Here is a 26,223-nt window from a genome sequence, read left to right on the forward strand (position 1 = left end):
GAGCGCCCTGTTCCCACCAAATATTAAGACCGTTTGCAGATCATCAAATCAAAGAGCAAAGCCACTCTCTAAATAAAGACAACACTAAGAGCCTTTCCACGACTCAAACATCTCTCCCACAGTTTAGCTGGTGGGTATATTTTTATAACTGAAAAAGCTTTTTAAAGAGAGGATTATATTTCTATGTTCCCCTCTTGCCTTAGAAATGCCATTGTATCTTTTTCATATTGACTAAGCTCAGTGAGTTTTTCGTGTCCTCCTGTCCTGAAATACATTGATCCCTTCACACGTCCAGCCAGACGCTAGTTATCTGCTTTCATTTGATCTGCTTATTTGGCCCAGGTTGATCTCAGATCAGCTCGTCTCATATACTGAATCCAGTGCTTTCTGACGTGCTATCAAAATATAGAGGTTAAGGTCTATTTGCATGTCATAAAGCAGATCAGCTGGTTCAAAGCAATGACATTTCTGGGATGATGTGTCAGGACATGTCAACTCGCTCAGAAAACACATATACTATGATATAGCCTACTGATGCTACTCAGATGAATATGCAATCAAACAAAAATATTAAATACTATTCTACATTTATATGCAGTGAGAAAACATCTGCCAACATGCCCAGTTTAATTTAGCATACCAGCTTACTTGCAGGAGGAAATGGTTGTTAAGTATTACAGAGAGAAAATAAATATTTTAGTTGAATGAAATTTAATTCCCATAACAGCCAGATGTGATATGCTCATCATCAGTGAAAATAATTAAGATAATTAGATCGGAAGTAGAACAGAGCTATGGACAGGCAGTTTTGACATGCACACAAGCACACACACATGGATTTTCAAATACACACTGCAATGCAATACATAAAACATATATATATAATTTTCTAATTTGATTTTAAGGTATTGAATTTTCCTGATAAGACTATACACTACTTTCATGGTTTTAAGTTTGGTGCAGGCACACTGCACTACCAATATTTTATTTTTAGAGGATATTTTTTTTAGAGAAAAACTTTTTTAATATAAATAATAAATATCTCTAAACCTGTATTCCTCTTGTGACCTCCAAAAATCTGAGAGGTTAAAAATTTTAATTACGGTAATACCACAAAAGTGGTACCGACCAATGAAGGCAAATAAGTAACACTGAAAAACAGTCACTTGTGTCTAATGTCTAAAATGCTGCCATTATGATTAGGTGGCTAAAAATATTTGCCATTAAATGATTATTTCAGTACCTTGTGGCTACTAGTTTATGTTAGCAACATAATGTAGTTAGCTAGGCACTTGCAAACAATGCATTCACTGTGAACTGTTTGATTTAGCACCTTATTGTTACTAGCTAAAGTTACCTCTTAGCGAGCTACTGTATTGTTAAGACACATGCATGTATAACAATAATATTGTCAGTGTTGTTAGTGCTACTAGCTAATGTTAGCAGATATTAGCAAGCTACTGTATGGTGAAGGCGCATGCGTATTATGAAGCTGTCTAATATAGTCACATTAAAAATGTCTTACCTTACCTGAACTTTAACTGTTCACTGTGGACAACCCCTGTCACCCCTTGGAAAAGTTTTATCTTTCTGGTAATGTTATTGGCAAGAAGTTGACTAACAGAAACTTTTGGTTGTAGGTTATTTACCAGGTACTAGAGTACCTGACTGGGTTCTCGGTGTGGGCGGGGCTTAAATGTGCTCACTTCCTATTGGTCAGGCCTGCAGAAGGCGCCACATCACATTCTGCGGATGTTAATTTAGTAGGCCATGTTCAAACCTTTTATGAAACTTTATTGGTCTTTTAAGGGGCTGAAATCCTCTTTGGATTGTTTACTCTTGCTCCTCTGACTTCTTTATTAAAAAACACCATTTCCCACAGTGAGACTTGAATGCTAACACATTCTTATATCATTCTAATATGGGCTTGTGTAGCCGCTGTTGAAAATGCATTAATCCTCTGACACATAGCCTCAATTGGCATAAAACATAGCCAACACATTATAACACATAGTTAGTTGTTATATAACTTGTGTAATGAAACTATTTTAACAAATGTTTTGAATGTTTTTCTCTTTTCTTTCTTACATCTTGGGTCTTGTCAAACTTTCCACCAAGTTGTACTGTAGGAGCAGGGTATCAGGAATTATTGAAGTACACAGACAAAGTTACAAGAAGTCAGCATATTGTCTTTTCTTACTGGGCCGTGTTACATCTGTGTCACCCTCTCAGTGCACCATACTGTGATCCTAGGTGCACAGGCTGAACTGATGACCTACTTCTTTGTCCGAAACCTTTCAATGTAATTGCAGCAGATAGATTAAATACGTAGGGTTATAGAAGGTATAGACTAGGGAAAACAAGGCAGTGGTGACTGTATGACAATTATGGTGATGAACTGAGTCAGAAAAATCATTTAAAGGGCCTCTGTTATGTCAGAAACAGAGAAATCTACACTTCAGTTACATCAGTCGTGCTAAACAAGGAGATTGTGATAAGTGTATGTGTAGTTATAAGCTTATATGTGTAACATTTTACCCATGGAAAAGCATTCCATAAAATGAAACAAGGTCACCACATAAAGGAGACATAATGTATTTGGATTGCATAAAGACATAGACATAGACTAAAATTCAAAATATTTTACATCTCATAGGTTAAAAATATATATTAATGTAAAAGTCATACTTACATGTGAAACTCTGAGATTTACAGCATAGTTTTCAGAGTTAAGTTCTTCGGGTTTCAGAAGCAGGAACAGTAAAACCCTCCGTGTAAAATCCATGTCTTCTTCTCAGGGCTTATATATCTTCATCGTGGACTAAAACTCCAGTCAGCATTGCAAAACACTGACAGCACAATCCCAAGTTTTGCCAAAAAATCTTCAAGGTTAACACCCTGTGCTCTAAATCAGCCTATGTTGGACATTCTGAAAGCTTGCCTCAGTTTTGATGTAATACAACTTCTTCTTTTCCATCCGTGAGGCTCCCCCGTATTCATTCCACAGAGGAAAAGTCCCGAGAGCCGCGGAGCGCGGACTGGATGCTGCGCTGTCTTCAGCAGCTGCGCAGGAGCGGCAGAGACGCACCTCGGTTTGCCCTTGAGCCTGAGAGGATGAGGGAGGGAGGATGCTCCTGGACCACAGAGGATTACCGCTCCTATAGGCGGCCCATGCCACTCTGGAACATGGCAGAGAGACACATCAACAAGTGGTACATGATTGACACTTTACCATCACTTATATAAACCCAATGTTCTGCGAGGGGAAGGCTTGGTGAGGTGGTCGCATGTTCACATAAAACGGTGCTTAAGTTCATTCTATTCAAACTCTTTTTTAAAAAACTTTTTCTGTTTTGTTCTGCATACAGACTGATTCTATGTCGCGCTATGGCGACATTATTATTATTATTATTATTCTGAGCAGCGGATCAATAATCGATAAAATCTGCTCTGAGCTCAATTTGGAATGGAGACCTGTTGCGCTTGGATTAACCCTAAAACGACGGGAACTCGCACTGGCTGTTCTCTATGAGTTCAGTGAGTGTGAGCGTTATCTTTGGATTGGGCTGTGCAATGTAGAATATAGAGCAACTGCACCCTCTAGTGGTTTGTTTGGGACTCTCATCCGCATAAATGAACATGGAGGTTGGTTTAATGACATTAACTGTGTGGGACCTTGCATTTTATGATCTAATTAAATAATATACACACTTTTCTGGGGTCAGTAATAAAATAAAAAAAACAATTTGGGCAGTTTGGGCACTGTGTAAAATGTAAATAAAAACAGAATGCAACGATTTGCAAAATCTCATAAACCATTTCATGGGAAATACAATTTGATGGCAGCAACTCAACTCAAAAGAGTTGAATATAACTGAGTAGAGCTGGATATAAAAGGAGCATTTCAAACTCTCAGAATAGAAAAAACACTTTGAAGATCCCACCATCTACAGTCCACAACATCACTGAAGAATCAGGAGGAGTGTCTGTGCACAAGATCGAGGCTCATCTAAAATGGTCTAAAGCAAAACCGTTCTGTGGTCACAAAATTTGAAATTCTTTTTGGAAACCACAGACGCCATGTCTTGCGGAGTACAGAGGAGAGGGACCAGCCAGCTTGTTATCAGCAGACAGCTCAAAGGCCTGCATCTCTGATGGTATCAGGTGGCATTAGTGCCTTTGACGTGGGCAGCTGACACATCTGGAAAGACACCATCAATGCTGAACAGTACATAGAGGTTTTAGAGCAACACATGCTCCCATCCAGACAACGTCCTTTCATATTTCAGCAGGACAATGCTAAACCACATACTGCATCCACCACCACAGCATGGCTGAGGAGTGCAGGTGCTGCACTGGCCCGCCTGAAGTCCAGACCTTTCACCAATAGAAAACATTTACCACATCATGAATCGAAAAATCCGGCACCAAAGGCCGAGGACTGCTGAGCAGCTATAGAATCCTGCATCAGACAAGAGTAGGACTACGTTCCTCTCCTAAAACTCCAGCAACTGGTGTCCTTACTTACCAGATGTTGACAGACTATTGATAAAAGAAGAGGTGATGCTACACAATGGTAAACAATTGACCTGTCTCAACTTTTTTGAGATGTGTTGCTGCCATTAAATTTAAAAAAAAGTTGTAAAAAGTTGCCTGTGAAAGGCTTAGACATACTTTCTAAGCCTTTCACTGTAAGACAGAATGCCTGATTGAACATTATTGTTTTCTGTGTGGATCTGCCTGATGCTGATTCATTCATTTAGTTTAGAGTTTAGAGGTCTTTTTTATAGATTTAGTTAAACACACACATACTAAAATGTAGCAAAAATAATCATATATTTAATAGCTGAGTATTATGGTAGAGTGCCTAAGGCCCACTGGTTCAGTTTCTATTATACCGAGCTGTTATAAGAGCCTGTGTTAATTTGAGTGCTCATACTATTCCCTCCAATGCTGTTGGTAAAAGTAAAAGACCACATTACCCACAAAGCTCAGGTGCATGTGTTTTCTTTTTTTCCCGGATGTAGCATCACATGAATTGACTGTCAACATGCAAGATGGCCACGCATCACAGGCAAAATGCTGCTGGGCGGAGGAAAGTACAGGTAAATCATAAGAGTTACATTAATAATAAGCTTGTGGCAACAGTAACATTAGGATCTTCAGTTTACAGAAGTGCTTCACGGACATTGGATACAAAGCAAAAGCCATCTGCGAAAGGCAGCATTGCTGTTATCTGTCATGATTCATGCCGGCTAACGTAGCTAGCTTAGCTTACCAGAGATGTTAGCGTCTTCTGCTAACGGTTGGTAGTAGAAGAGTACATGATTTTGTTAACAGTTTTATTATAGGTAGGTGTAAAATACACTGTAATATAATTGCCAATGACGTCAATTTTTACAAAGTGTTGATGCGCTGTCTTACCTGGAGTTTTATGCTATTATGGCGTATACCGTAGCTAAGCTGCACTCTCCGGGCTCCGTCTAATTGCTGGTGCATGTTGTCGGTTGCTGTATCGGTGCACCCTGCCAGTACATACTGCCACCAAATGAACGCACGTTATATGAAAAATGTTCCAGCTATTAAAATAATACTTTGCGGATTTTCCCCCCTGTGTGCGTGTCATTGTGACTCTTACGTAGGCCCCAAAAATTGTTATATATATATATACATATAATAAGTGCACGAGCAGAATCATGTTTGCACGTTGAAGCCTCAAAATGTGCAGGGTGACGTGCACAGGTGTTGTGGGTTAAACTCGAGGTGGTCGAGTTGGGAGCCTGACCTTGCTGCCGACTCTCCTCTTTGTATTTTAGGTGTCCTATGTCATTAGAGATGAAGTGGAGAAGTACAATCGAAATGGCGTGAATGCACTCCAACTAGACCCTGCGCTGAACCGGCTCTTCACTGCTGGGAGGGACTCTATCATCCGGATATGGAGTGTCTACCAGCACAAAGTAATGGCTTTTAGACTCTTAAGCCTTTTTAAATAGTAAACTAATGTTGTCGTTTTGCAGCTGCTTTCACATAAATCAGATGAATCCTATTTTTTCCTCTCTTTTATCGCAGCAGGACCCGTATATTGCATCTATGGAGCATCATACAGACTGGGTCAATGACATAGTTCTCTGTTGCAATGGAAAAACATGTGAGTTTTATTGAGATGTTTTGTTTAACAAATAGAAGAGCTTATCTTTTGTCAACCATCTGACTGACACTTGTCTGTTTCAGTGATATCTGCCTCATCAGATACAACAGTCAAAGTATGGAACGCACATAAAGGATTTTGTATGTCAACGTTACGAACACACAAGGACTACGTTAAGGCGTTGGCTTATGCCAAGGATAAGGAGCTGGTAGCATCAGCAGGTCTGGACCGACAGATCTTTCTTTGGGATGTGAACACACTAACAGCACTCACTGCTTCCAACAACACTGTCACCAGTAAGTATTTCCTCTGACTGCTGTGTCAATGTCTGGCATCTACGCACTGAACTTTTTATTATTGTGTAGTTTGGACTGAGTGTTGATAATGGTATTCTGAACCTTCACAATTTGTCCTCCACAGCCTCATCACTTAGTGGGAACAAGGACTCAATCTACAGTCTGGCTATGAACCAGATGGGCACAGTCATTGTATCTGGATCCACAGAAAAGGTTTGGATGTCCATTAGTTTGACACATACACAACTGCATAACAACATCCTGGTTATTTTACCTATGCTGTTTCAACCTCTGGCCTGGTTATGTAATAGCAGGGACAGCAGCGATGCAGTAACGGCTTGTTTCAGTTTCATTTCTGCATGTTCACAGAAATTGCATAGTCTAAACAATTAGATGACATCAGGATCAGTTCTTTAAAAACTAAATGGATGCCTCAACTAAGCAGTTCCTTTGTCGTCGAATTAAACCATTCACAGTGCATCATAAGCAAACTAAGGTCCTAAAGCAGTGTCTTTTTTGTTTCTCCAGGTTCTGAGAGTGTGGGACCCTCGAACATGTGCAAAACTGATGAAGTTAAAAGGTCACACAGACAACGTTAAGTCATTGCTGCTGAATCGAGACGGCACTCAGGTGACTGATCTAAAAATGTGGTAACTCATAAGTAGGGATTTTTAAGTCTGAAATATATATCATTTCCTTACCTACAGTGTCTGTCGGGCAGTTCAGACGGGACCATCCGCCTTTGGTCACTCGGCCAGCAGAGGTGTATTGCCACCTACCGTGTGCACGATGAAGGGGTGTGGGCCCTGCAGGTCAATGAGGCCTTTACACACGTGTATTCTGGAGGCAGAGACAAGAAGATCTACTGCACTGACCTGCGCAACCCAGACATCCGTGTGCTTATCTGTGAGGAGAAGGCCCCAGTGCTTAAAGTAAGAAACCAGAGATACGTTTCTTTTTGAGACTTATCCTGTTTGTACTTAGCTAGCAGTAACAGTGCATGTTGTCTGAAAAAAAGACTGTATTTTATAAATTTACACTTCAGAATAATAATAATTCTTAGTCATTCAATCTTTTTCTGTCTTTCTGTTTTGCTCAGATGGAACTGGACAGATCTGCTGACCCTCCTCCAGCAATCTGGGTTTCCACCACCAAGTCCTCTGTAAATAAATGGGTAAGCATGTGTGACAGCTCTAAGATCGCTCATCAACTATTAATGTAATGAAGTTTAGATAGACGGCCATTATTTAGGCCACACCTAATGCTTTTTAAGATGTAATCCCTCCTTTAGCTGTAGGCAATATACACAAAAGACAATTGCATTACATTCGGTCACTATACGTATATAAGCCAGTGATTAATAAAAGCCAATTAATCATTATTTCCTGTCTTTGTTTCTGTAGTCTCTAAAGGGAATGCACAACTTCAGATCATCAGGGGAGTATGACAACGACTGTACCACTCCTCTGACACCACTGTGTACTCAGCCAGAACAAATCATCAAAGGTACACATGCTTTTTATCTGAAAGTACAGTACTGTCTAAATCATTTTTCATTACATATGAAAAATATAAAATACTATGTTACTTTTGCAGGAGGTGCCAGTATTATACAGTGCCACATTCTGAATGATAAGAGACACATACTCACCAAAGATACCAACAACAACGTGGCTTTTTGGGATGTCCTAAAGGTAAACAACACACCATAGTTACGACAGTTAAGATATTTAGAGCTGTGTCTGGACTTTTTTAGCCCTTAAAGGAAATTGTTAAACCTTAGAAAGTTCCTGTTCAGTGTTTTGTGTATTCTGCAAAATCCAAGGAACGTTTAGCTTTTAGCTAATTGGTCAATTATGCTACAGTTTTCCCTGGTATTTACCCACTGTCACTGATCCAGTCCAGAGGAATTGAGGACCTGATCTGTATCTATGATCATTTTGTTATAGTTTTGTGAAAAAACCTTGCTTTACTGGGTGGCTTACATTGGAAATGCAGATAACTAATAAAAAAATGCAGGTTTATTTTGTTTCCCCAGTCATCAGTCTGTTTTTTTGGTGTTCATTTGTCCTGATGAGTTGAGGAAGCAAATGAGTGATGTGTGAATACGCTCCTCATATTGTAATTTGAATTGACCCGCTGTGTGTTTTTTACCTTAAGGCCTGCAAGGGAGAAGACTTGGGGAAAGTGGAATTTGATGAAGAGATTAAGAAGCGCTTCAAGATGGTCTACGTGCCAAATTGGTTCTCTGTTGATTTAAAAACTGGGGTGAGAGTACACACCTAATAATACTGGAGGATTTATCTTACTCACTCTCAAGATTCTCTGTAGTCTGGTCCATACTTACTTGCATTCCTCTTTTTTCCCTCCAATAGATGCTCACAATCACTTTGGATGAGAGTGACTGCTTTGCTGCCTGGGTGTCTGCAAAGGATGCTGGGTTTTCAAGCTCTGATGGATCTGACCCAAAGTGTAAGATATCACATTTAGACAAAAAATTGTTAAAGGAAGCTTTAGGTCAGCATGTGAATCTGACTTTTCCTTCTTGCAGTAAACCTGGGTGGACTCTTGCTTCAAGCTCTGCTAGAGTTCTGGCCCAGAACTCGCATCAACCCTATGGATGAGGAGGAAAACGAGGTGAACCATGGTGAGAAGAATTTAGTTTAAGTCCATTCTTATAAACACACATTTAAATTTGTGGGGTGTCTCATGGATTATATTCTTGTGTCCACAGTGAACGGAGAGCAGGAGAACAGGGTCCAGAAAGGAAATGGATATTTCCAGGTGCCACCACACACGCCAGTCATCTTTGGGGAAGCAGGAGGCAGAACTCTTTTTAGGTACAGTCTCATCAGCAAACTTAAAAAATTTCAGTTAAACTAGAAGCATGTACACCTTTGACCCTCTGCATTGTGTCTGTGTATTTATGCTGCAGGTTGCTATGTAGAGATTCAGGTGGAGAGACTGAATCCATGCTGCTGAATGAAACAGTCCCACAGTGGGTTATTGACATTACTGTAGATGTGAGTATTACTGTTATAACCTGTTGTTTTTTAACCTTATTTTATCAGATAACCCATTTCCTTTTATTTCTTTGTAAACCTCTTTACCAGGGTTAACCTAATAGTATGATGAAACAGCTGATCACAGATTAAAACCTTTTGATCTACATGTTTTTCATATATTTTATTCCAGAAAAATATGCCCAAGTTCAACAAAATCCCATTCTACCTCCAGCCCCATTCTTCCTCTGGTGCAAAAACTCTAAAAAAGTAAGCAGTAAACTATCTCGATGTGTGTGTGTGTGTGTGTTGGAATCCACCTGATTAGAACTGAGTTTCTGCCTCTTCTGTTTTGTAGGGACCGTCTCTCAGCCAGTGACATGCTCCAGGTGAGGAAGGTGATGGAGCATGTTTATGAGAAGATCATCAACCTGGACAACGAGTCACAGACCACCAGCTCCTCGGCCAACGACAAACCCGGGGAGCAGGAGAAGGAGGAGGACATGGCAATGCTAGCTGAGGAGAAGATCGAGCTAATGTGTCAAGACCAGGTGGGCAGGACTTTACTTAAATATCATCAAGACACAAGCCTGTAATTTGTCCTTTATTTCTTTAACGTTTTTATTTTTTTGTTCACCTTTTGACCAGGTTCTAGATCCCAACATGGACCTGCGAACAGTTAAACATTTTATCTGGAAGAGCGGAGGGGACTTGACGCTTCACTATAGGCAGAAGTCCACGTGAAAGCCCTAATTTTTAAAAACAGAACTCTTTGTCATTTGCCAATCACCACCCACCTCTGACATGTAGTACCCTAAACCCCATTGTGTGGTCAAGAGTCGCAGTATCAATGAGAAACCAATAAAAAGTTTGTGAGGACGTGGCTCATGGTGTATCATAGGGAACTGACCAGAACAGGCCGGCACAGCCAACAGACTCCTGGGAGATAAGTGGTCCATATTAGTTCTGTTTTTTTTACAGTTTTGAAGAATGGAATGTTTTCACCTGGTCTCAGCTGCTTTTTTTTAGATTTTCTTTCCTGTTTTTTTTTTTATTTTTAATTTTCTCTTCCTGATTGGCATTTTATTTTGAAACGGCCGAAGTGACAGAACGTGTTATTGTCTGAGTGTGTGTGTGTGTGTGTGTGTATGCACATGGATGTAGTAGACTGTTTGTTCTAGTACATTCCAGAAACGGTCCTTGTTCTACAAACACCTGTCTCGGCAGCATCACACGTTTAGGAGTAAACTTGTTCTCTGGGTAGCATCACAGTCCCTCAAAGGAACCCTCATCTGTTCTGTTGTCAACATCGTCCATCTTAACTTGAACTTAACCTTGACTTAGACATATAATAATTACAGAGCTTGAACCTCATTGACAGAAGCACTTGTCTTTGTCTTTTGTTTTTAGCTGTGCTGTTCTCAATTTGAATGAATGTTCTTTTTTGTAAATATGTGTAACGTTTTTTTGATTTAAATGACTTTCTTTTGGTTTTTGCAGCAGTTTTCTTTTGTTCTTGTACAGTTTACTTCAAAACCAACAGTTATTTTTCAAAATCCCTACAGCACATTTGTGATCATAAAGGTAATTTGACTTGAAGGTTAAAGTTGCATTTGTTGTATTTCCTGCAACCCAGAAATTGCAGGTTATTCTTAAAAATGTTAGTAGTTGTCCAAGTCATTTTAGAAAATTTGGGAAATTATATATAAGGTATATATCTTTAACAATAACTCATGCTTACATGCTCTGTGTTTGGCTCATGAGCAGTGACTTTGACAGTGAGGGCTGTTCCTAATGTATATTTCATTTAGATTAAAAAGGATTTCAGTGGAACACAAATGTAACTTGAAGGAGAATCTCATCTGACAGAACATGAACGTTCAACCACTGTGGGAAATTCACCAAAGTGAAATAAATGCTAACACTTCTTTCTGTTTGGTATGTCACCGAGCAGAATTATAGATCTTTTATTGTAAATTTTCTGGAAGTTAATTTTGCAATGATGCGCGTGTGTAATGCCATAGTGCGGGGGGGGGGGGGGGGGGGGGGGGGGTGCATCAAGCGTGCTCTAATTGGCCAAAAATAGGATCTGTACCTTAATTAGGCCATAACACTGCAATATCCCTTGTAATAATTTGTGAAATATGTATATTTTAGGCATTCAAGGAAATAAATTGGAATGGTTTAACAACAGATTTTTGGGGATTATAAATGGATGTTTTGAGTTATGTGTTCAACTAACGAGTATGAAGAAAGAAAAACAAGGAAAGTGATATTTTTTTTTTTTTTTTTTAAATCAAAGATTCACTTACTTCACATTCATCAAACGACTGCACTCATTCCTAATAAAACATACAAGTCATTGATAAAATATCTGCAAAAATACTTTTCCTTATTTTATACACTAGCACCTACTTTGATAAAGAAAAGCCCCCTAGGAAAAAAACGGAAAACAAGTACTACTACTACTACTATATGTTACCAGACAATTAATAAATGTTTGTCCTCTCTTGCATGAACATTATAGACACCGTGCCTATGAACTGGCAGGCAGTACTAGTGTTGCATAGATCACAGAAATTACAATGTGAAAATAATGGTAAATAGACACGGGGACATGTCTAGAGCTAAACAGCAGTAAACTTCGTTACATGTTGAAAAAAAATCTAAAGACTTTAAAATGTACTGACCTTTTTTTTAGGTGTAAAACTGTAACTAAGCATTTTAGTTCAGTACATGTGGGCAAATACCTCCCACAGAAAAAGCCCTTTAAGACCAAATACAGGGGATAAAAACCCAGCTTATTCTAATAAAATCTCCTTATGGGTAATCATTATCTAAATAATGCTTCTTCAACACAGTTGGAACACTGCACCACTAGACTGAGCCAACTAAGTAACATTGATAGTGTTATTATGATATGAAGGTGCAGCAGTGCTTTGCAGTAGTAAATGTAGTTGTTTATCTTTGGAAGTATTCAAGTGTTTACCACTTTAGGTGAGCCAGAAGCCAAGTCTCATTACCCATAAGTCTAATTGTGCACCAAGCCAGGAAAATGAGAAAACGTTTTTGGCTTTCAAACAAGCAGTAAGTGTACATTCCCACATACAAAACATATAGAATATTACTTCAGTGTGTGAAGAAAGCTTTCTTCTACCATACTGCTATACCTGCTTCCTGTAGTGTAACTACTTTGATAATGCAGCCAGACTATCAAAATACGATTAGGCAGGGAAATATTTCCCATGGCCTATTTTGTGTTTCCTTTATAGTAAATATTTAAAGCCCCAGTGATTGTCATCTTTACTCTCTGCACTACTTGTGTTGAGTGATTCAAGCTTACTCAAGATGCGACTCCTCCAGTTCCTCCTCCGCTTCCTCCTCCAGTTCCTCCTCTGCTTCCTCCTCGTTGTGTTCATGGCCACACTTATGAGCAGAAATCTCATCAGGCTCTGCAGACTCCTCGACAGAGCCCAGTGCATCCTCAATGGCAGGAGAATCATGTGGCAATGACTCATTGATGGCCGAGAATGGGATGAGGTCGACAGGAGGTGAGCAGGAAAGGTTTTCAGCCAGGACAGAAGGTTCAGCAGGAGGATTGAGAGAGTTAACCGGAAGACACAATTCACCCACAGGTAGAGTTTGGCTATCGTTAGACTCTGTGTGAAGGCTGTGTAGATCAGCGGACTCTGTGGCCAGGTGAGATGATCCAGCTGGTGGGATGCCCGAGTCAGACCACGTATCAGTGGAAGTGAGAGCAGAGGTGAGGTCCATGGCAGCCTGGGAGCTGAGCTCTAGTGGCTCAGTCTGGTTGTCTGCAGATGATGGGAGCAGGACACTGTCCTCCAGCTCTTCTGCACAACAGGAAATCAAACAGTCCAGATTAACAGTAGAATTGGTTGATGTACGGTACTTTAAAATTACAATATATTTCTCTCCCAAGGGATTTTCTTTTGTCAGAATTATGCATGAAAGCACCTTACCAACACCGGATATCTCGCTGTCCTTTTCCTCATGCATAGCCAGTGAAGTGTTGGTCATGTCGATGGATGACATGGACAGATCCAGCCTATCCAACAAATCTGCAGCGTCAGAGTTCACCACTGCCACTTCAGAATCAGAAAATCCTTAAAGAAAAATCAGCACAGGACAAAAAAACACATTTTGTTTTTGACATATAAAGTCATTTGTGGTATAATACAAAGTATTCACAAAGTTTCTGAACTGACCAGGATCCATGACTCTCTGGATCGGTGGAGGTAGATAAGCTTCCTGGAGGGTGACCTGCTCCAGGTCCAAAAAATATTCACTTTGGCTTGAAGGTGCCATGAGAGGCGCCTGGATACAAACATAAGATGAATGCTGGATTAACTGGTTAAGTACTTACTAACTGAAAAAGAAGCAGTGAAATGGTGAACATTTCTGAAATGTAATCTCAACTTCATTTACCTCTGTGTATCCATGTGTTGGCTGCTGTGGAGAGTTATTTTCAAGAGGAGGACTCTCCTCAGGAATAGGGGTGGGAGGCTTCACTGGCAAGACATCAGGATTTGCAGGGATCCGGTGCAGGTAGCCATAACCAATGCCACAGCCCAAACTAAGAACATTTGAAATCCATCAAAACCAATAATAATATGATTTCCACATTTTATAGCATAATTAATGTAGTGGTATTTTTAGTGAGGTTACCACTGTGCTTCTGTGTATTGTCCAATACCTGCCCTCTCCTCCCCATGCTCCATTTGGTGTGACCACCACCTCCCTGCAGGCGTCTGTCTCTGTGCTGTACACCAGCAGCTTCAGGGGCTTTCCTTCATGGGCCTCAATCAGTGAGAAGAAATCTTCTGACTGCAAATCAAAAACGCATTGTTTAATACAGTGAGGTGTGAGAGTACCATCACATTTGATCAAATCTTTGTAATAAACCTAAACTAAGATGGAATGTCTTACATCTTGCAACACCTGATCAGCTCCAACAATGAAGTCACTGTGGGGTTGAAGACCTGCCAGTGAAGCCGGTGAACTGGGCTCCACGTCCTAGGAGAAAAAGGTTTCAGCTGTCGAGTGAAAAAACAGGGCGCAGAGGCTGGAGGATTTACACAGTTCTTGACGATGGAACTTACCAGGACATGCCAAACGTTCTCACTGGCTCCTTGGTAGCTGCAGAAGCGAACACTGGCACCAAGCAGTCCCTGACCTCCCCACATGTTACTGGGTACCACCTCCAACTCACGCACTCTTGTGGTTTTAGTGCTGTACACCTCCATTATTACTGCTCGCTCCATGTTGGCTTTCAGGATCTCTTTTAACTGATCATTTTCCTCATTCTGCCAAATGACAAAAATTAGTTGTGTTAACCTTCTGTTTACATTAAATATTGGCTTTACATGACTGGGACTTGTAAACTTACAAGTCTTTTGTTGTCCAGAGACAGAATAAAGTCAAAGAATGGCTGCAGCCCGGCACTTTCTGCAGGGGAGTTTGGTTGCACCTGTCAAAACCAACACAAGAAGCTTGAATATATAGTTTCATAAAATTATGCTATCAGGACATTTTTGTAAAACTCATGTCAACATGTTATAACAGTAAACAACCAGCGTGCTTGCATAGGATCTGAACAATAGCCTGTTACCAGTGTTGGGAAGAAACTAATTAGCATCCTCTCTCCAAAGCAGCAAGCTGCATAGCGGTAGCCTTCTGATTGGTTCTCCTGTCATCTGTCGCCTGCTTGCTTGCTGCTGGCGTACGATTAGTCAGACAGCAACATTGGCGAGTAAGAATGCAGTCATGTGTTGGAAGGTTCAAAAAGTTGACATCTAAACAGTCCATGTTGAATTTGAAGACACATCTAAGGGTATGTATACATCCATATTTAGACTATACAGCTGTAATACAGCTTAGTAACTGATGGTAATCACATTCAGTGTGTCTTTTAGTGCGTTTTAAATGTGTTGAACATGTTACATAGTCAGAATTTTCTTCTCAACACCAAGCTAAGATGTTCACTGTTCTATTTCAAGTTCAAGAGCATAAAGTGCTGATTTGATTGTATTTGTCCAAAGTACATTGACTGCTATGAAAGTTTACATGCAGATAGGTTTAGTTTATCTTTGCCTCAACACTACACCTGGTCAGTAAATAGTTAATAGCACACTTTTGTGTGTGTGTTAGATACCTGTGTGTGTGTGTGTTAAGATACCTGTCTGGTTTAACTGTAACAGTTGAATGCGTTCAATCAAAATTAAGGAAAATTAAAATGTAATCAAATGTGATTAGTTACATTTTTAATGTAACAGAGTACAGAGTAACTTGTAATAATAACCAGGTACTTTTCCAAAGTAATCTTCCAACACTTCCTGTTACTAATACCCGGGGATTACTCTTGTTATAAGTGTGTACTTTCTTTGTTTTCTAGGACCTCATGACTTCCAATGACTCTGATTTGCTCAACAAATTATCACCTCATAAAGAAGACAGAAGCAAAGACATTTTAACAAAATACAAAAAGCCATTTTAGTAACGTTCTGATCAATGTATCTGTCAGCCAAGACACGTTCAGTGTTCAACGCTGCAGCAGAAGATGCACAAAAATTCATAAACACGAGTTACACGTTTTATTTACTGCCTGTTTACATTAAAAATAAAATAAAATAAATACTCGGCTGTATAATTGCGTATATTTCGACCGATGGATAAATACAGTGCCACCTCATCAGGGCTTACCGGTGGGCTCTGCCCCCGCAACTACTGAGCTAGCTTTATGTTAGCATACAGTAACATGTCATGATAAGCTGCTGTACACGCTGTTCCTGTTTACAAAGAAATCTCAATCATTTTATAAGACTTACACCATGCACGTGGTATCCATACGTCCCCCCTTCGGACACTTCCGAACTCTGAGATAAACCCATTTCTGACAGGACTTCTTAAATATAATTTTCATGAAAAAATAACGACTGAGGTTTATCACCGTTGACACTTTGCGGCCATCTTGTCTACAGCCCAAAACAATCGAGCGTCGCTGGTGTCGAACAGGACGCACGACGTGCAGGCACACACGCACATGTGACGATTGTGCGTACTACCGCACTGGTTATACTGTATTTGTATTGCTATTTCTGAGTATCTTCTGCTTCATGTGTAATTGTTGATATTAAAAAAATGAAGTAATGTTAATCATTCTGCTATTAGCTATTATTATTTAGTTATTCATGTCAAGTCACCAAAAAAAAATAAAATAAAATGCCTGGTAAGAATCGGTTTTGTAGCAATACTGTATCACTTATAAGTGATAGCATATATTAGGTTTGGTATACCAAACCTAATATATGCTAATGAGTTTTAGGGTCTACTTATAAATAATCATTAATCATAATCTTTACTATGGGTTCTACTCCATGACTGACCAATCTTTCCACCCAATAACTGATAAAATGATCATTCCACAATCATCGATTAAATAAATAAAAAAGTTTTATTTCATTACTTTACAGAGACATTCTAAACATAATGTTAGGTACATTAGGGATAATCCACTGTGATAATACACATTGGCCACCGTCCAGCAGAATGCAGATGTGTACTGATATTGCAGAACAATATGCTCTTAAAAAATGGCAACTCTTTATTACCCTATTTGTCAAATTTGGGTTATAATACTGTCCTGCATATCCTACATCTGTCTATCAGATGAAATAATGCTGTGACGATTACAATAATATAATATAATTAAATAAGAGATCATATTTTTATGGAATATAAACAAGACATATAATAATCACTCAAGTGTGTTTTAAAGGCAAATCATTTTTTTAGGCAATAGAAAAAATATCCAGCTAAGAAAAAATATGTTATTAATCATTCTTTGTATATTGAAATATTATTACAAATACATAAAGCAGTGCTGTTCATGTTTCATCATCTCATTCAGCTTCTTGTACATCTATAACAGCTGGGCATCAGCAAGTGAATAAAGTTGCTCTGCGCTCGGCTCAGTCAGGCCGATCAGAGACTCCAGGAGGTGTGTGCTTGACTCGTTTTGTGGCAAAGTAACAGAGCTAAAGAGCTGGAGGTGGTGAACGCTGTTTGGGTGTCTGTGTCCCTTGAACGCGCTGTGCAGTGGTCCAGAGGGGTAGTCACTGTCAAAGAACTCCAGGTCAGAGTCTGATGAGAGGCTCAGATCCATGTATCTGCCCAAGGAAAAGTCCACAGTGGGAGAGGGGGTGTTGGGGAAGTCCTCCAGAGAGTCATCGTCAAAGATGTCTTGATTTGCATTCTCATCAAGATAGTCTGTCACTGAGGTCCTGCTTATATTGTCTGTGAGTGTGTTAGCTGTGCTTGTTCCCTTACTGTCAGTAGTTGTGCTGTGAGTGGTGCATGGAGAGTAGTTATCATTTTCACAGAGAGTAAGAGCACGGGTCAGGCCTCCATCAACTTCAGGAAGGCTCTGACTCACACCCAGGCCTTCCCCTGTGTCAGAGTCAGAGGAACAAGACGATTCAGTCGTGTCACTGCTGCAGCTGTTCTCCTCCACTACCACCCGGTCTGGGATGAAATGAAAGGAAGGAGTGGTGGGCATAGTGAGAGAAAGGCCGTCTTCCTCTAAGGTAAACCCAAAGGGACAGCCTTTGTCCTGTACACTCTGCTCTGGTTGGACTTTACCGAGATCCTCATACTCTTGAAGCTCCTCTGGAAGTCCTGTTTGGTCCTCTGACCTTAGTGTTTCATCTTGCAGTCGCTGCTCCAGTTCAAGTCTCATGACAGTGTGGATGTAATGGGTCCGAGCACGCCTGGAGTCAAACTCAATGCGTCCCTGAGTGTTTCCACAGCTGTCTTTAGAGCAGCCACATGGGAAGCTGAAGCGGTCCACCTATTATAGCAAAAAGAAAAACACAATGTCTCAAAAATAGCTGACACTCGGAATCAAACATGAAATGCAAATGAACAAAACACCCTAACCTTCAGTTTTCATTCTAAATGTAATCAAAGTCTGGATGATAAAATAAAAATCTAGCCCACTTTTTTGGGAGTTAAAGTAATCGTGTGTATGCACAATAGTATGAAGTGTGCTGTACCTGGCACTTGATGCCTGCCAGACTACACGCGCAGGTCTCCGGTTCACAGAAGCCTTGACAGTCACATCCGCAGGCCTCTCTAGAGAGCCTCAGGGTGTGAAGCTGCCTCTTCTCCTCCTTGTCAATGTGCTTCACCCCTGCTGCCAGGAGAACAGCCTGGCGCTGTCTGGAGGAGAACGGCTGAAGGAAGCATCCATCCTCCAGCTCAGTGTCACTAACATGGATGTCAGCATCGCTACCTGGGACTTGATCAGCAGTGAGCCTCGCTGCTTTTTGATTGTCAATAGCCCCACTGGTGATCAACTGGAATCAGAGAGCAGCAGATAAAATCAGAAGACTGCTGTGTAGACAAGCAATGGTTTACATAGAAGAAACCAGGTGTACTTACTTCATGCTTCAGTGCCTTGAACCTCTCCTCTCTTAGTCTTTGTCTGAGCCTCTCTCTCCGCCTGTGCCTTTGATCCAGTGCATGCTCTGCTACAGTGTACCTTTGGAGGGTGATGTGCCTTTGTACCATGCCAAGGGTGGCACCTCCACGGCTGGGCACGCTGATGAAGCCCTGACAGCGTGGAAAACTGAACACAGTAACCTGGTCAAAGCGCACGCTGCTCTGTCCACGTGAAAGATTATGCCTCTTCAGGATGGACCGTACTGGTTGTGTTAGAGAGAGAAACACAAAAAAACATCAGGCAGGTCTGATTAACAGGTAGCTCTGGTTTAATGTTTAAAGGTAAATGAGCTATTTTCAGTCTTAAGTCTGATTCCTAGAAAGATTCCTACAAGCTAATATGGGCTCTGCAGGTCTTTCAGTGGCCACTAGGGGACACACTACAGGTGCTACACTACAGTGACTAGGGTCAATAGTTGAACATACATGTGGAGAGGAAATACCAAGACAGGGGTGTACTGCAGCAATGAACAGACCAACAGCACAGAGAGGGAGGAGCAGTGTCTCACTCCTGTTATTTTAGACCTTTACTAGAATGTAATTAGACTCTTTCTGGCTGCTTAGTTTTGAATATCCACCAGATTACTGTTTGGTGTAACAGTTTGCTTTCAACAAATTGTCTGACCTTCACACATAGCTGAAGCTGAACTCTAGTTGCAAAAGTCAGTAAACAAGTGAAGCCAGCTGACTAAGCTTGTCTCAGCTGCTCTGTTTGTCCAAACACTTCCACACTAAATCTATTAAGCCCACACTACAGACCATGTTTGTCCTGTCAGAGCGAGTACCTTCTGAAAACACCTCTCTAACCCTTGTTTTTACACATTAATGTCCACACTTTCTGTCCTCTTACTTGTTCCTGTCCTCTCATTTTCTCATAAAGACACTTCTATCTTTCTCTAGCGCTTCAATCCAGTTATTTTGGATTTGGATCTTTGTCCTCTGGGACACTGCTTCTCCTCTTGTCTCACTCTTTCCCATGTGCATGTTTGTAATGTCTCGCTTTGCCTCTCCTGTGTTAAGTGACACTGTTCCTCTTTCCAGGTACAGATGCTCATGTGGTCTAATCTGTTTGGGGCCACGTGGAAGCAGCTTGACATCTTCCTGGATCTACGCATTTTACATATATACAATCAATAATGGTGATTATCTCATTGGCAAAATTACATCTATAGCTGTCCATCTGTTTTCATTGAAGGGGAGTTGTTATCTGATTTGAGAGTTTGTGAGAGTTTTGTGTCTGTAAGCAGTATAAATGATGGATGAGGGTGTCACAATAAAGCTATTTGATATCACTTGTTTAAATAGACCCTGCTATGGAAATTGATTCCACAACTTCCTACAGTTTAGGCAAATCATTTCTACACAACCGGACAGGCCATCCAGCATCCAGTCATTCTGTGTATTATCTAGAATGTCCCTATGGTCAGCACTTTCGTATCAGTCAGCCATAACTGTGCTGCCCAGGCTGATAAGTGACACTCCTAACACTGATGGAAACACAACGTGATAAGGAAGAGGTTTGCATTATTTGAAAGAGAGAGAGAGAGAGAGAGAGAGAGAGAGAGAGAGAGAGAGAAAATGGTGGTTTGAAGACTTACTTGGCAGACTGGTGGGTGAAGAAGGACTGTGAGGAGTGAAGTCTTGGGTGTCAGAAAAGCTGCTCTCCCCATCAGACTCCCACTCTGAGGAGGCAGGAGAGGAGAGGGAGGATGGAGGGGAGGAGGAAGAGGAGTAGCAGGGAGTTTCATCTATCTCTGCAAACTTTCTCTTAAGAATGTCCCTCATTTTTTGGCTGTGGTGGTTGAAACATTCTGCATGAACACAAAGGATAGAGGTTAAGGTTTAAATCAATAATCTATGAAAGAAAAGTGAAGCATTGTATAGATTTATCCAAAGCAGTCAAGTAAAATAAGACATTATAATTCAACAATAACCATGTGTTTCCACATCTGTGTGAGACATTAGAAGCACAGAGCACGTTTTGAAAATGACAGCTGGAGGAACGAGAGGTCCTTCCTGTCGAAAGCTTCAGCTGTGCTGGTCGAGCCGGTTTTAGGCCACACATTTGTTTAGCCTTATTACATCTTGATAGCGATTATCCTACCTCCTCTAAATTAAGTGTACAAGTATGAACTGACATCCTACTCTTACTCACAACCAGCGGAGCATTTGAAAGAAACTAAATCCACAGCTCTTCTTCTTTTCCCTGAAGAGTAATTAACATTCCAGTGATTCCTCAAGTCTTGTGAAGAATATGTGGAAACAGAACGTCCACCGGTTGTTTGCAATGGACTAAAGGGGTGTAATGGTTCAAGTGAACTGCTATTTTTGGATGTGAACATGGAAAGTGAATCCAAACATGAGTCGTTTGAGGATTAGAGGTCAGCGAGAGTTTAAAAAATAACAGAGAAAGAGACAATTGTGCAAAAGAGAGAGCGAGAGATATCAGAAATGAAAACTAATACGTCTGTTTCCACAACAGCAGGAATGTACCGGCTGCAGCAATGAGTTTTTTCAATTTTTGTTTATCTACTAAATTGATTTATTGGCATGGACCACGCACATTTCCTTAAAGAATGTTTAGCCCAATAGTGATCCAATAGGTAACAGCAGTCCAGCGTCTGACTGGGAGTGAGCTGCTTTTATATGACTAACACAAGCCACTGGAAACAGTGCGGCATTTACACACAGCATCTGGTGATCTTTCGTCCTGTCAGCAGTAAACCACCCAACACAGTCCACAAGAGAAGATTGTCTGCAGCAAGCAAATACCTTAAACCAGTGAGGCTGTGTGTGTGTGTGTGTGTGTGTGTGTGCTCAGAGTAAGCAACTTCCTGGATCCATCAGCAAATATGAAGTGAAACAGGAGACAGCGCAGCTTCTTGCACTATCCCAGTGTTTACTCTGCTACATACTGGAAGCAGATGTAACAGAATGCATCTGTGCTGATAAACATCTGCAGAGCTATTCAATGTTCCTCAAAATAAAGTGACTATTTCGAATTAATACTGCAGCACAGTGTTCTTATAACTGCCTCCTGCCCCAATTATATCACATCTATTACACTGTAGTATCTGACAGAGTAGACTCCACTGTACATCGAGGTATCCCTTGAGACCACATCAATAATTTAATAGTTCAAAGCAGCAGCAGCAGCACAGTGTGCATGTGCGCGCTCACGTGAAAATAGGAGGAGTACTATGTATTAATGAAGAATAAACTGCGCTGTTTACATGGCGGCACTATTATACAAACCATGGCGCACAACAATGTCACCATTATTTGACTATTGTTTGTTAAGCGACACTTAAATCCCCGCAGGAATGTTACACGGATGTCACACGCGGAGGTTTTCATTGGTGGAGTGCAGGAGTCGTTTCCTGTTTGACATAATAACAGTCATTAGGCAGCTGACCTCCTCACCTCTGGCGGAGGGAGACGCACATGTCGATCATGTCAGCTACAATGACAACACTGTTCCCCGCTGCCCGCTCGCTTTCTGCACAGCAGAAACATTTGCGGGCTCAGCGTCGTTTAAACCAGAGCAAACTTCCTCTGCTGATCCAGAGCAACACACACACACACACACACACACACACTGTGGAGTGTGTGTTAGGAAGTTTGCTTTAACATTAAGACTAATTTCAAGCTTCACTGTTTCCGTGTCAGCGTGAAATTTAAAACAGCCACATTCATATTAGCATTTAATGCAAATAATGTTATAAGACGGGCTACGTAATTCTCCGTAAACATTAAGCGGAAAAAACATAAACATAAAATACGATAAGGCTAAACTCATTAATGACAGAAGCCTTACTCACCACGAAGTAAAGGACAACATAATAACAAAGAGGGCTGAAACTGACGCGGAGTTCTGAGTCCTATCCGCGCTGCAGCCAGCTGGCCATCGCACGTCCTCCTGTGTTTATGTGAGGCTACACAGTAGTACCAGTGTGAACATGAGAGAACTGGCTGGGAGCTCCCAAAGACTCCAAATGTAGCAACGAGATAGTTCACCCCCTTGCAATCGCCTGACGCCCTGCGCCTGCGCACAACTAACTCACAGCTCGCTGCGGCTATTCCTTGTAAAAAGTACACAAATGTAACCAATTCAATGACAATAGAATAGACTTACCAGACACACAGCCGTAATTTATACATTTCAAAGCGTATATCTTAACAACTATCAAAGCTTAGACTTATCAGATTAGTAGTTTAAACTTCACGGTGTTGCCAACAAACCCGGAAGTGATGAGGAGCGTTCCTCTTGATCTTACTTAGGTCGCCTCTGTCACTCCCCCTGTCTGTCTTGACGCAGACGGTGACACGCAGAGGCGTCATGACTCTCACTGCCCCCAGGTTCCTGTTTGTTGTGTTCACACTGCGCTGTTGCCAGAGGTGATGTGCTGGTAAATACATAACATTTATAAAGCTTTAGCTGAACAGTATGATCAGCCATCATCACTACCTGGTTACAAAACATCTTCAAATCCTGTTTTGCCTTTATTTTGTATCCAGCTGACACAGTGAAATAAAATAAAATAAAATAAAATAAAATTTTAAAAAGTAAAAAAATAATATAAAATATAAAAGTAAAAAAATAAAATGAAATAAAATAGTATTAAAATTAAATAAAATGTTTTTGTTTGTTTTTGTTTATGTATAAAAACTTAAAACATCATATAAAATGGTAACACACCTTAAACGTGACACATGCTCTGTGGTATTTATGTTGTTTTACAGTAGCATGACTCCTTTATCCTGGTGTTTCTCACCAGTGATGACTGAATTCAGACATTCCTGAATTTAAGGAAACTCCCTGCGGCGTGGACCAGCTGTAGATGAACAGGATTATGGATTTGGGTGTAAAGCCCCCTTTGTACAAGGAAAACCCCCTTCTTCTTGTAATTACACTAGATTCTTCAGAACAGATGTCATACATTTAAGTCATGCATGTGCACGCTCTTATTTTGAACAAACTGAGAATTTTCCACAGCAAGAAACTAGTGAGTGAGAAAAAAATAAAACAACTGGATTAACATTCCAGTGTCTCTGCTATTAAAGATAATCGCTGGCCACTCTGTGTCCCCGACTGAGAGGAAAATGAAGCTCAGTGCTCAGAGAGTAAGACAAACACAGCGTCAGATTAACAGATGGACAGGCAGATGAACGGAAACACAGACAAGCCCGAAATACTCCTGAGCCTGTGCTTTGACCCCCATGTTGACACACATCAGTCTGACGAGTTAAACAAAAACTGCACTAATGCCTAAATATCTGCTGGTCCAAATAATCTGACCAGAGAAACGAGAGCTTGTCTCAACCTCAGCGCTCTGTGGAAGTGTGTTATGAGATTGTGACCCACTTTTGGCTGGGATCACTATAGTGCACTGCATGTGTGTGTTCTCTTCCACTGACCTGTGTGGGGAGTAAACACCAGTGAGACAGTGCAGGATTAGTACAGTGAAAAAGCTCCAAAACAATGGCCTTCTGATGTCTGCTAAAATTAGATTCTACCTCTTTGATATTTGATAAGGAAGATTTTGCAGAGTGAAGGTTACATCCAGTCTGTGGATCCTCTCCTGGTGTGACTTATACTCTCAACACATGATCAAAGTGCTACATGTGGCTATTTATAGTACAATCACACTGCCAGGACAAAAATACATTTGTGCAATACAGTTGGAGTTTCCTGTTCCGTTTTGCAGGCTGTTACCACGCACAGTGTGACTCTGGTGATCATCGTGCCAAGAGGCTTTCAGGACACGGAGATGAGTCATGGAGAAAAATAAGAATTTCTCTCTACAGTGATCATTTACATTGTAATTTCTGCAGTAAATACCGTCACAGTTCACTGTTTGATAACTTGATCTCCCAGCCATCAAAGTGATCTGAGTCCTGACCTGATTTCCGTACAGTCTTCTACGCTCTAACGTTACTCGCATGTAACTAACAATGAAGAAGTGACACCTCGGGTTCATCTTTTCAGAGCTGATTTATTTTGTGACATTCTTCATCAGTGACGGCAAACCATTACTGTGCTGTCCTCCATCCGCAGTCCACATTACATAACGTATAGTTAACCTACATTCTGGCAGCTTCTCAGGTTGCTGCCACTGGCTCTTGTGGGCCCATTTTCTTTCAGTCAAGCTGTGCCAGCGATGGCCCACATACACCAATGTACTGACAAAGAGTCAGGCATGTGAAACTCTGTCCTATTTCCTTGTTCCTTCCTGTGAAAGCTATGCCAGGGATTTTCCTGGGATAGTTTAGGAGTATAACAGGAAACAGATAGACAGATAGATAGATAGATAGATAGATAGATAGATAGATAGATAGATAGATAGATAGATAGATAGATAGATCCTTGTGAGGTTATTCCTCAGGGAATGTCACATGCACACATGAGTTTTTTTACATAGCCTTTGATGTCATATTTCGACAGTCATCACCATGGTCGCAAGGGCAAATATAGCCCTGCTGTTCCTATTAAGAGGAACGGCAGTGAGTCATGACACTTGCCTTCATCAGCAGCACCATGACATCATCATTTCAGTCATTAGACGTCAGTGGTATCTCTGTCTTTGTGTATGGTCATCAAAGGTTTGGTCATCAAATCTTTTTTTGGTCTTCAAAGGTTTCTCAGACTGTCAATAAATGGTCAGGGATTGATCTGAAAGGCTGGATTCAAATCTCAAGACATTCTCAGTAACATTAAGTAGCGACGTGGTAAAGCAGAGAAACATTATCAGGCTATTCTTAGATAATAAGAATGTAGACACACTTCGATTATTAACATGTGCTGATTAAAATTGACACAGACATCAGTACAACATGGCTGTGCATCACACCCTGTTGCAGGATACAGTGTGTATGTATAAATATGACACAAAATCAATACAGATAAATGTAACAAGCAGTGAGCCTAATTATAAATCAATAGTTATTTCATTTACTACAAATATTCAATCTGAAATGGATGATAATTCCTGTTATATAAAACATATCTGTGTATTCCTAACTGGTTGTTTATGATTTTTCTAAATGGGTATTTTTAGTAACTTCCCATGGACACATGGACTGTTAAATAAATTAGTGCATGACTTCAGATGGAAATCCTTCAAATTACATTAAATGTGCAACAAACGTCTATGAATGAAAACATCTGAATTTCCACCAGATAAAGACTTTAGGTTTCATTTCACCTCAGTGACACCTTAAGTGATGTGTTAACTGCCATCCCTTTGTCTGTGCA

At 40.6% G+C, this 26,223-nt stretch overlaps 3 protein-coding genes across 4 annotated transcripts; 1 reads left to right on the plus strand and 2 right to left on the minus strand.

The window, feature by feature from the left end:
* Positions 1-5,048: 5,048 nt before the first annotated feature.
* Positions 5,049-11,407, plus strand: LOC114449471 (WD repeat-containing protein 48). Of its 2 annotated transcripts, none has more exons than XM_028427175.1 (18): positions 5,049-5,105; positions 5,817-5,957; positions 6,070-6,148; positions 6,232-6,444; positions 6,569-6,657; positions 6,973-7,074; positions 7,152-7,376; positions 7,544-7,618; positions 7,848-7,950; positions 8,041-8,138; positions 8,605-8,712; positions 8,820-8,916; positions 8,996-9,091; positions 9,179-9,284; positions 9,380-9,467; positions 9,640-9,716; positions 9,805-9,997; positions 10,095-11,407. In XM_028427175.1, the coding sequence occupies exons 1-18, from the start codon at positions 5,058-5,060 to the stop codon at positions 10,188-10,190; spliced, it is 2,034 nt and encodes a 677-aa protein (XP_028282976.1). In that variant the 5' UTR covers positions 5,049-5,057; the 3' UTR covers positions 10,191-11,407. The 2 variants fall into 2 exon arrangements, with proteins under 2 accessions (XP_028282976.1, XP_028282977.1); XM_028427176.1 differs by having other exon boundaries at positions 6,073-6,148.
* A 289-nt stretch (positions 11,408-11,696) lies between these two features.
* On the minus strand, positions 11,697-16,447 carry gorasp1a (golgi reassembly stacking protein 1a). Its single transcript, XM_028427177.1, has 9 exons — positions 16,295-16,447; positions 14,857-14,937; positions 14,570-14,773; positions 14,397-14,483; positions 14,164-14,294; positions 13,896-14,043; positions 13,676-13,784; positions 13,430-13,573; positions 11,697-13,300 (listed from the first exon to the last, which is right to left on the minus strand). The coding sequence occupies exons 1-9, from the start codon at positions 16,355-16,357 to the stop codon at positions 12,786-12,788; spliced, it is 1,482 nt and encodes a 493-aa protein (XP_028282978.1). The 5' UTR covers positions 16,358-16,447; the 3' UTR covers positions 11,697-12,785.
* A 454-nt stretch (positions 16,448-16,901) lies between these two features.
* On the minus strand, positions 16,902-22,946 carry LOC114450319 (cysteine/serine-rich nuclear protein 1-like). The gene is made up of 5 exons (XM_028428348.1): positions 22,790-22,946; positions 20,567-20,779; positions 18,909-19,171; positions 18,521-18,823; positions 16,902-18,315 (listed from the first exon to the last, which is right to left on the minus strand). Exons 2-5 carry the CDS (start codon positions 20,751-20,753, stop codon positions 17,389-17,391), a joined length of 1,680 nt encoding a protein of 559 aa, XP_028284149.1. The 5' UTR covers positions 20,754-20,779; positions 22,790-22,946; the 3' UTR covers positions 16,902-17,388.
* Positions 22,947-26,223: the final 3,277 nt, after the last annotated feature.

Source organism: Parambassis ranga, chromosome 17 (assembly GCF_900634625.1).
Source record: "Parambassis ranga chromosome 17, fParRan2.1, whole genome shotgun sequence".
NCBI lineage: Eukaryota > Metazoa > Chordata > Actinopteri > Ambassidae > Parambassis > Parambassis ranga.

What these genes read in the sequence shown, in the direction of transcription:
- gorasp1a (XM_028427177.1), bottom strand. Translation starts at nt 16,357, where the DNA reads ATGGGTTTATCTCAGAGTTCGGAAGTGTCCGAAGGGGGGACGTATGGA. An exon ending in CAACACATGGATACACAGAG is followed by an intron (nt 13,785 to 13,895) that starts GTAAATGAAGTT and finishes GTTTGTATCCAG; the next exon opens with GCGCCTCTCATGGCACCTTC. An exon ending in CCAGAGAGTCATGGATCCTG is followed by an intron (nt 13,574 to 13,675) that starts GTCAGTTCAGAA and finishes TTTTTCTTTAAG; the next exon opens with GATTTTCTGATTCTGAAGTG.
- LOC114450319 (XM_028428348.1), bottom strand. Translation starts at nt 20,753, where the DNA reads ATGAGGGACATTCTTAAGAGAAAGTTTGCAGAGATAGATGAAACTCCC. An exon ending in TCAAGGCACTGAAGCATGAA is followed by an intron (nt 18,824 to 18,908) that starts GTAAGTACACCT and finishes CTCTGATTCCAG; the next exon opens with TTGATCACCAGTGGGGCTAT. An exon ending in TGGCAGGCATCAAGTGCCAG is followed by an intron (nt 18,316 to 18,520) that starts GTACAGCACACT and finishes TTGCTATAATAG; the next exon opens with GTGGACCGCTTCAGCTTCCC.
- LOC114449471 (XM_028427175.1), top strand. Translation starts at nt 5,058, where the DNA reads ATGGCCACGCATCACAGGCAAAATGCTGCTGGGCGGAGGAAAGTACAG. An exon ending in AGAAGGCCCCAGTGCTTAAA is followed by an intron (nt 7,377 to 7,543) that starts GTAAGAAACCAG and finishes TGTTTTGCTCAG; the next exon opens with ATGGAACTGGACAGATCTGC. An exon ending in CTTTTTGGGATGTCCTAAAG is followed by an intron (nt 8,139 to 8,604) that starts GTAAACAACACA and finishes TTTTACCTTAAG; the next exon opens with GCCTGCAAGGGAGAAGACTT.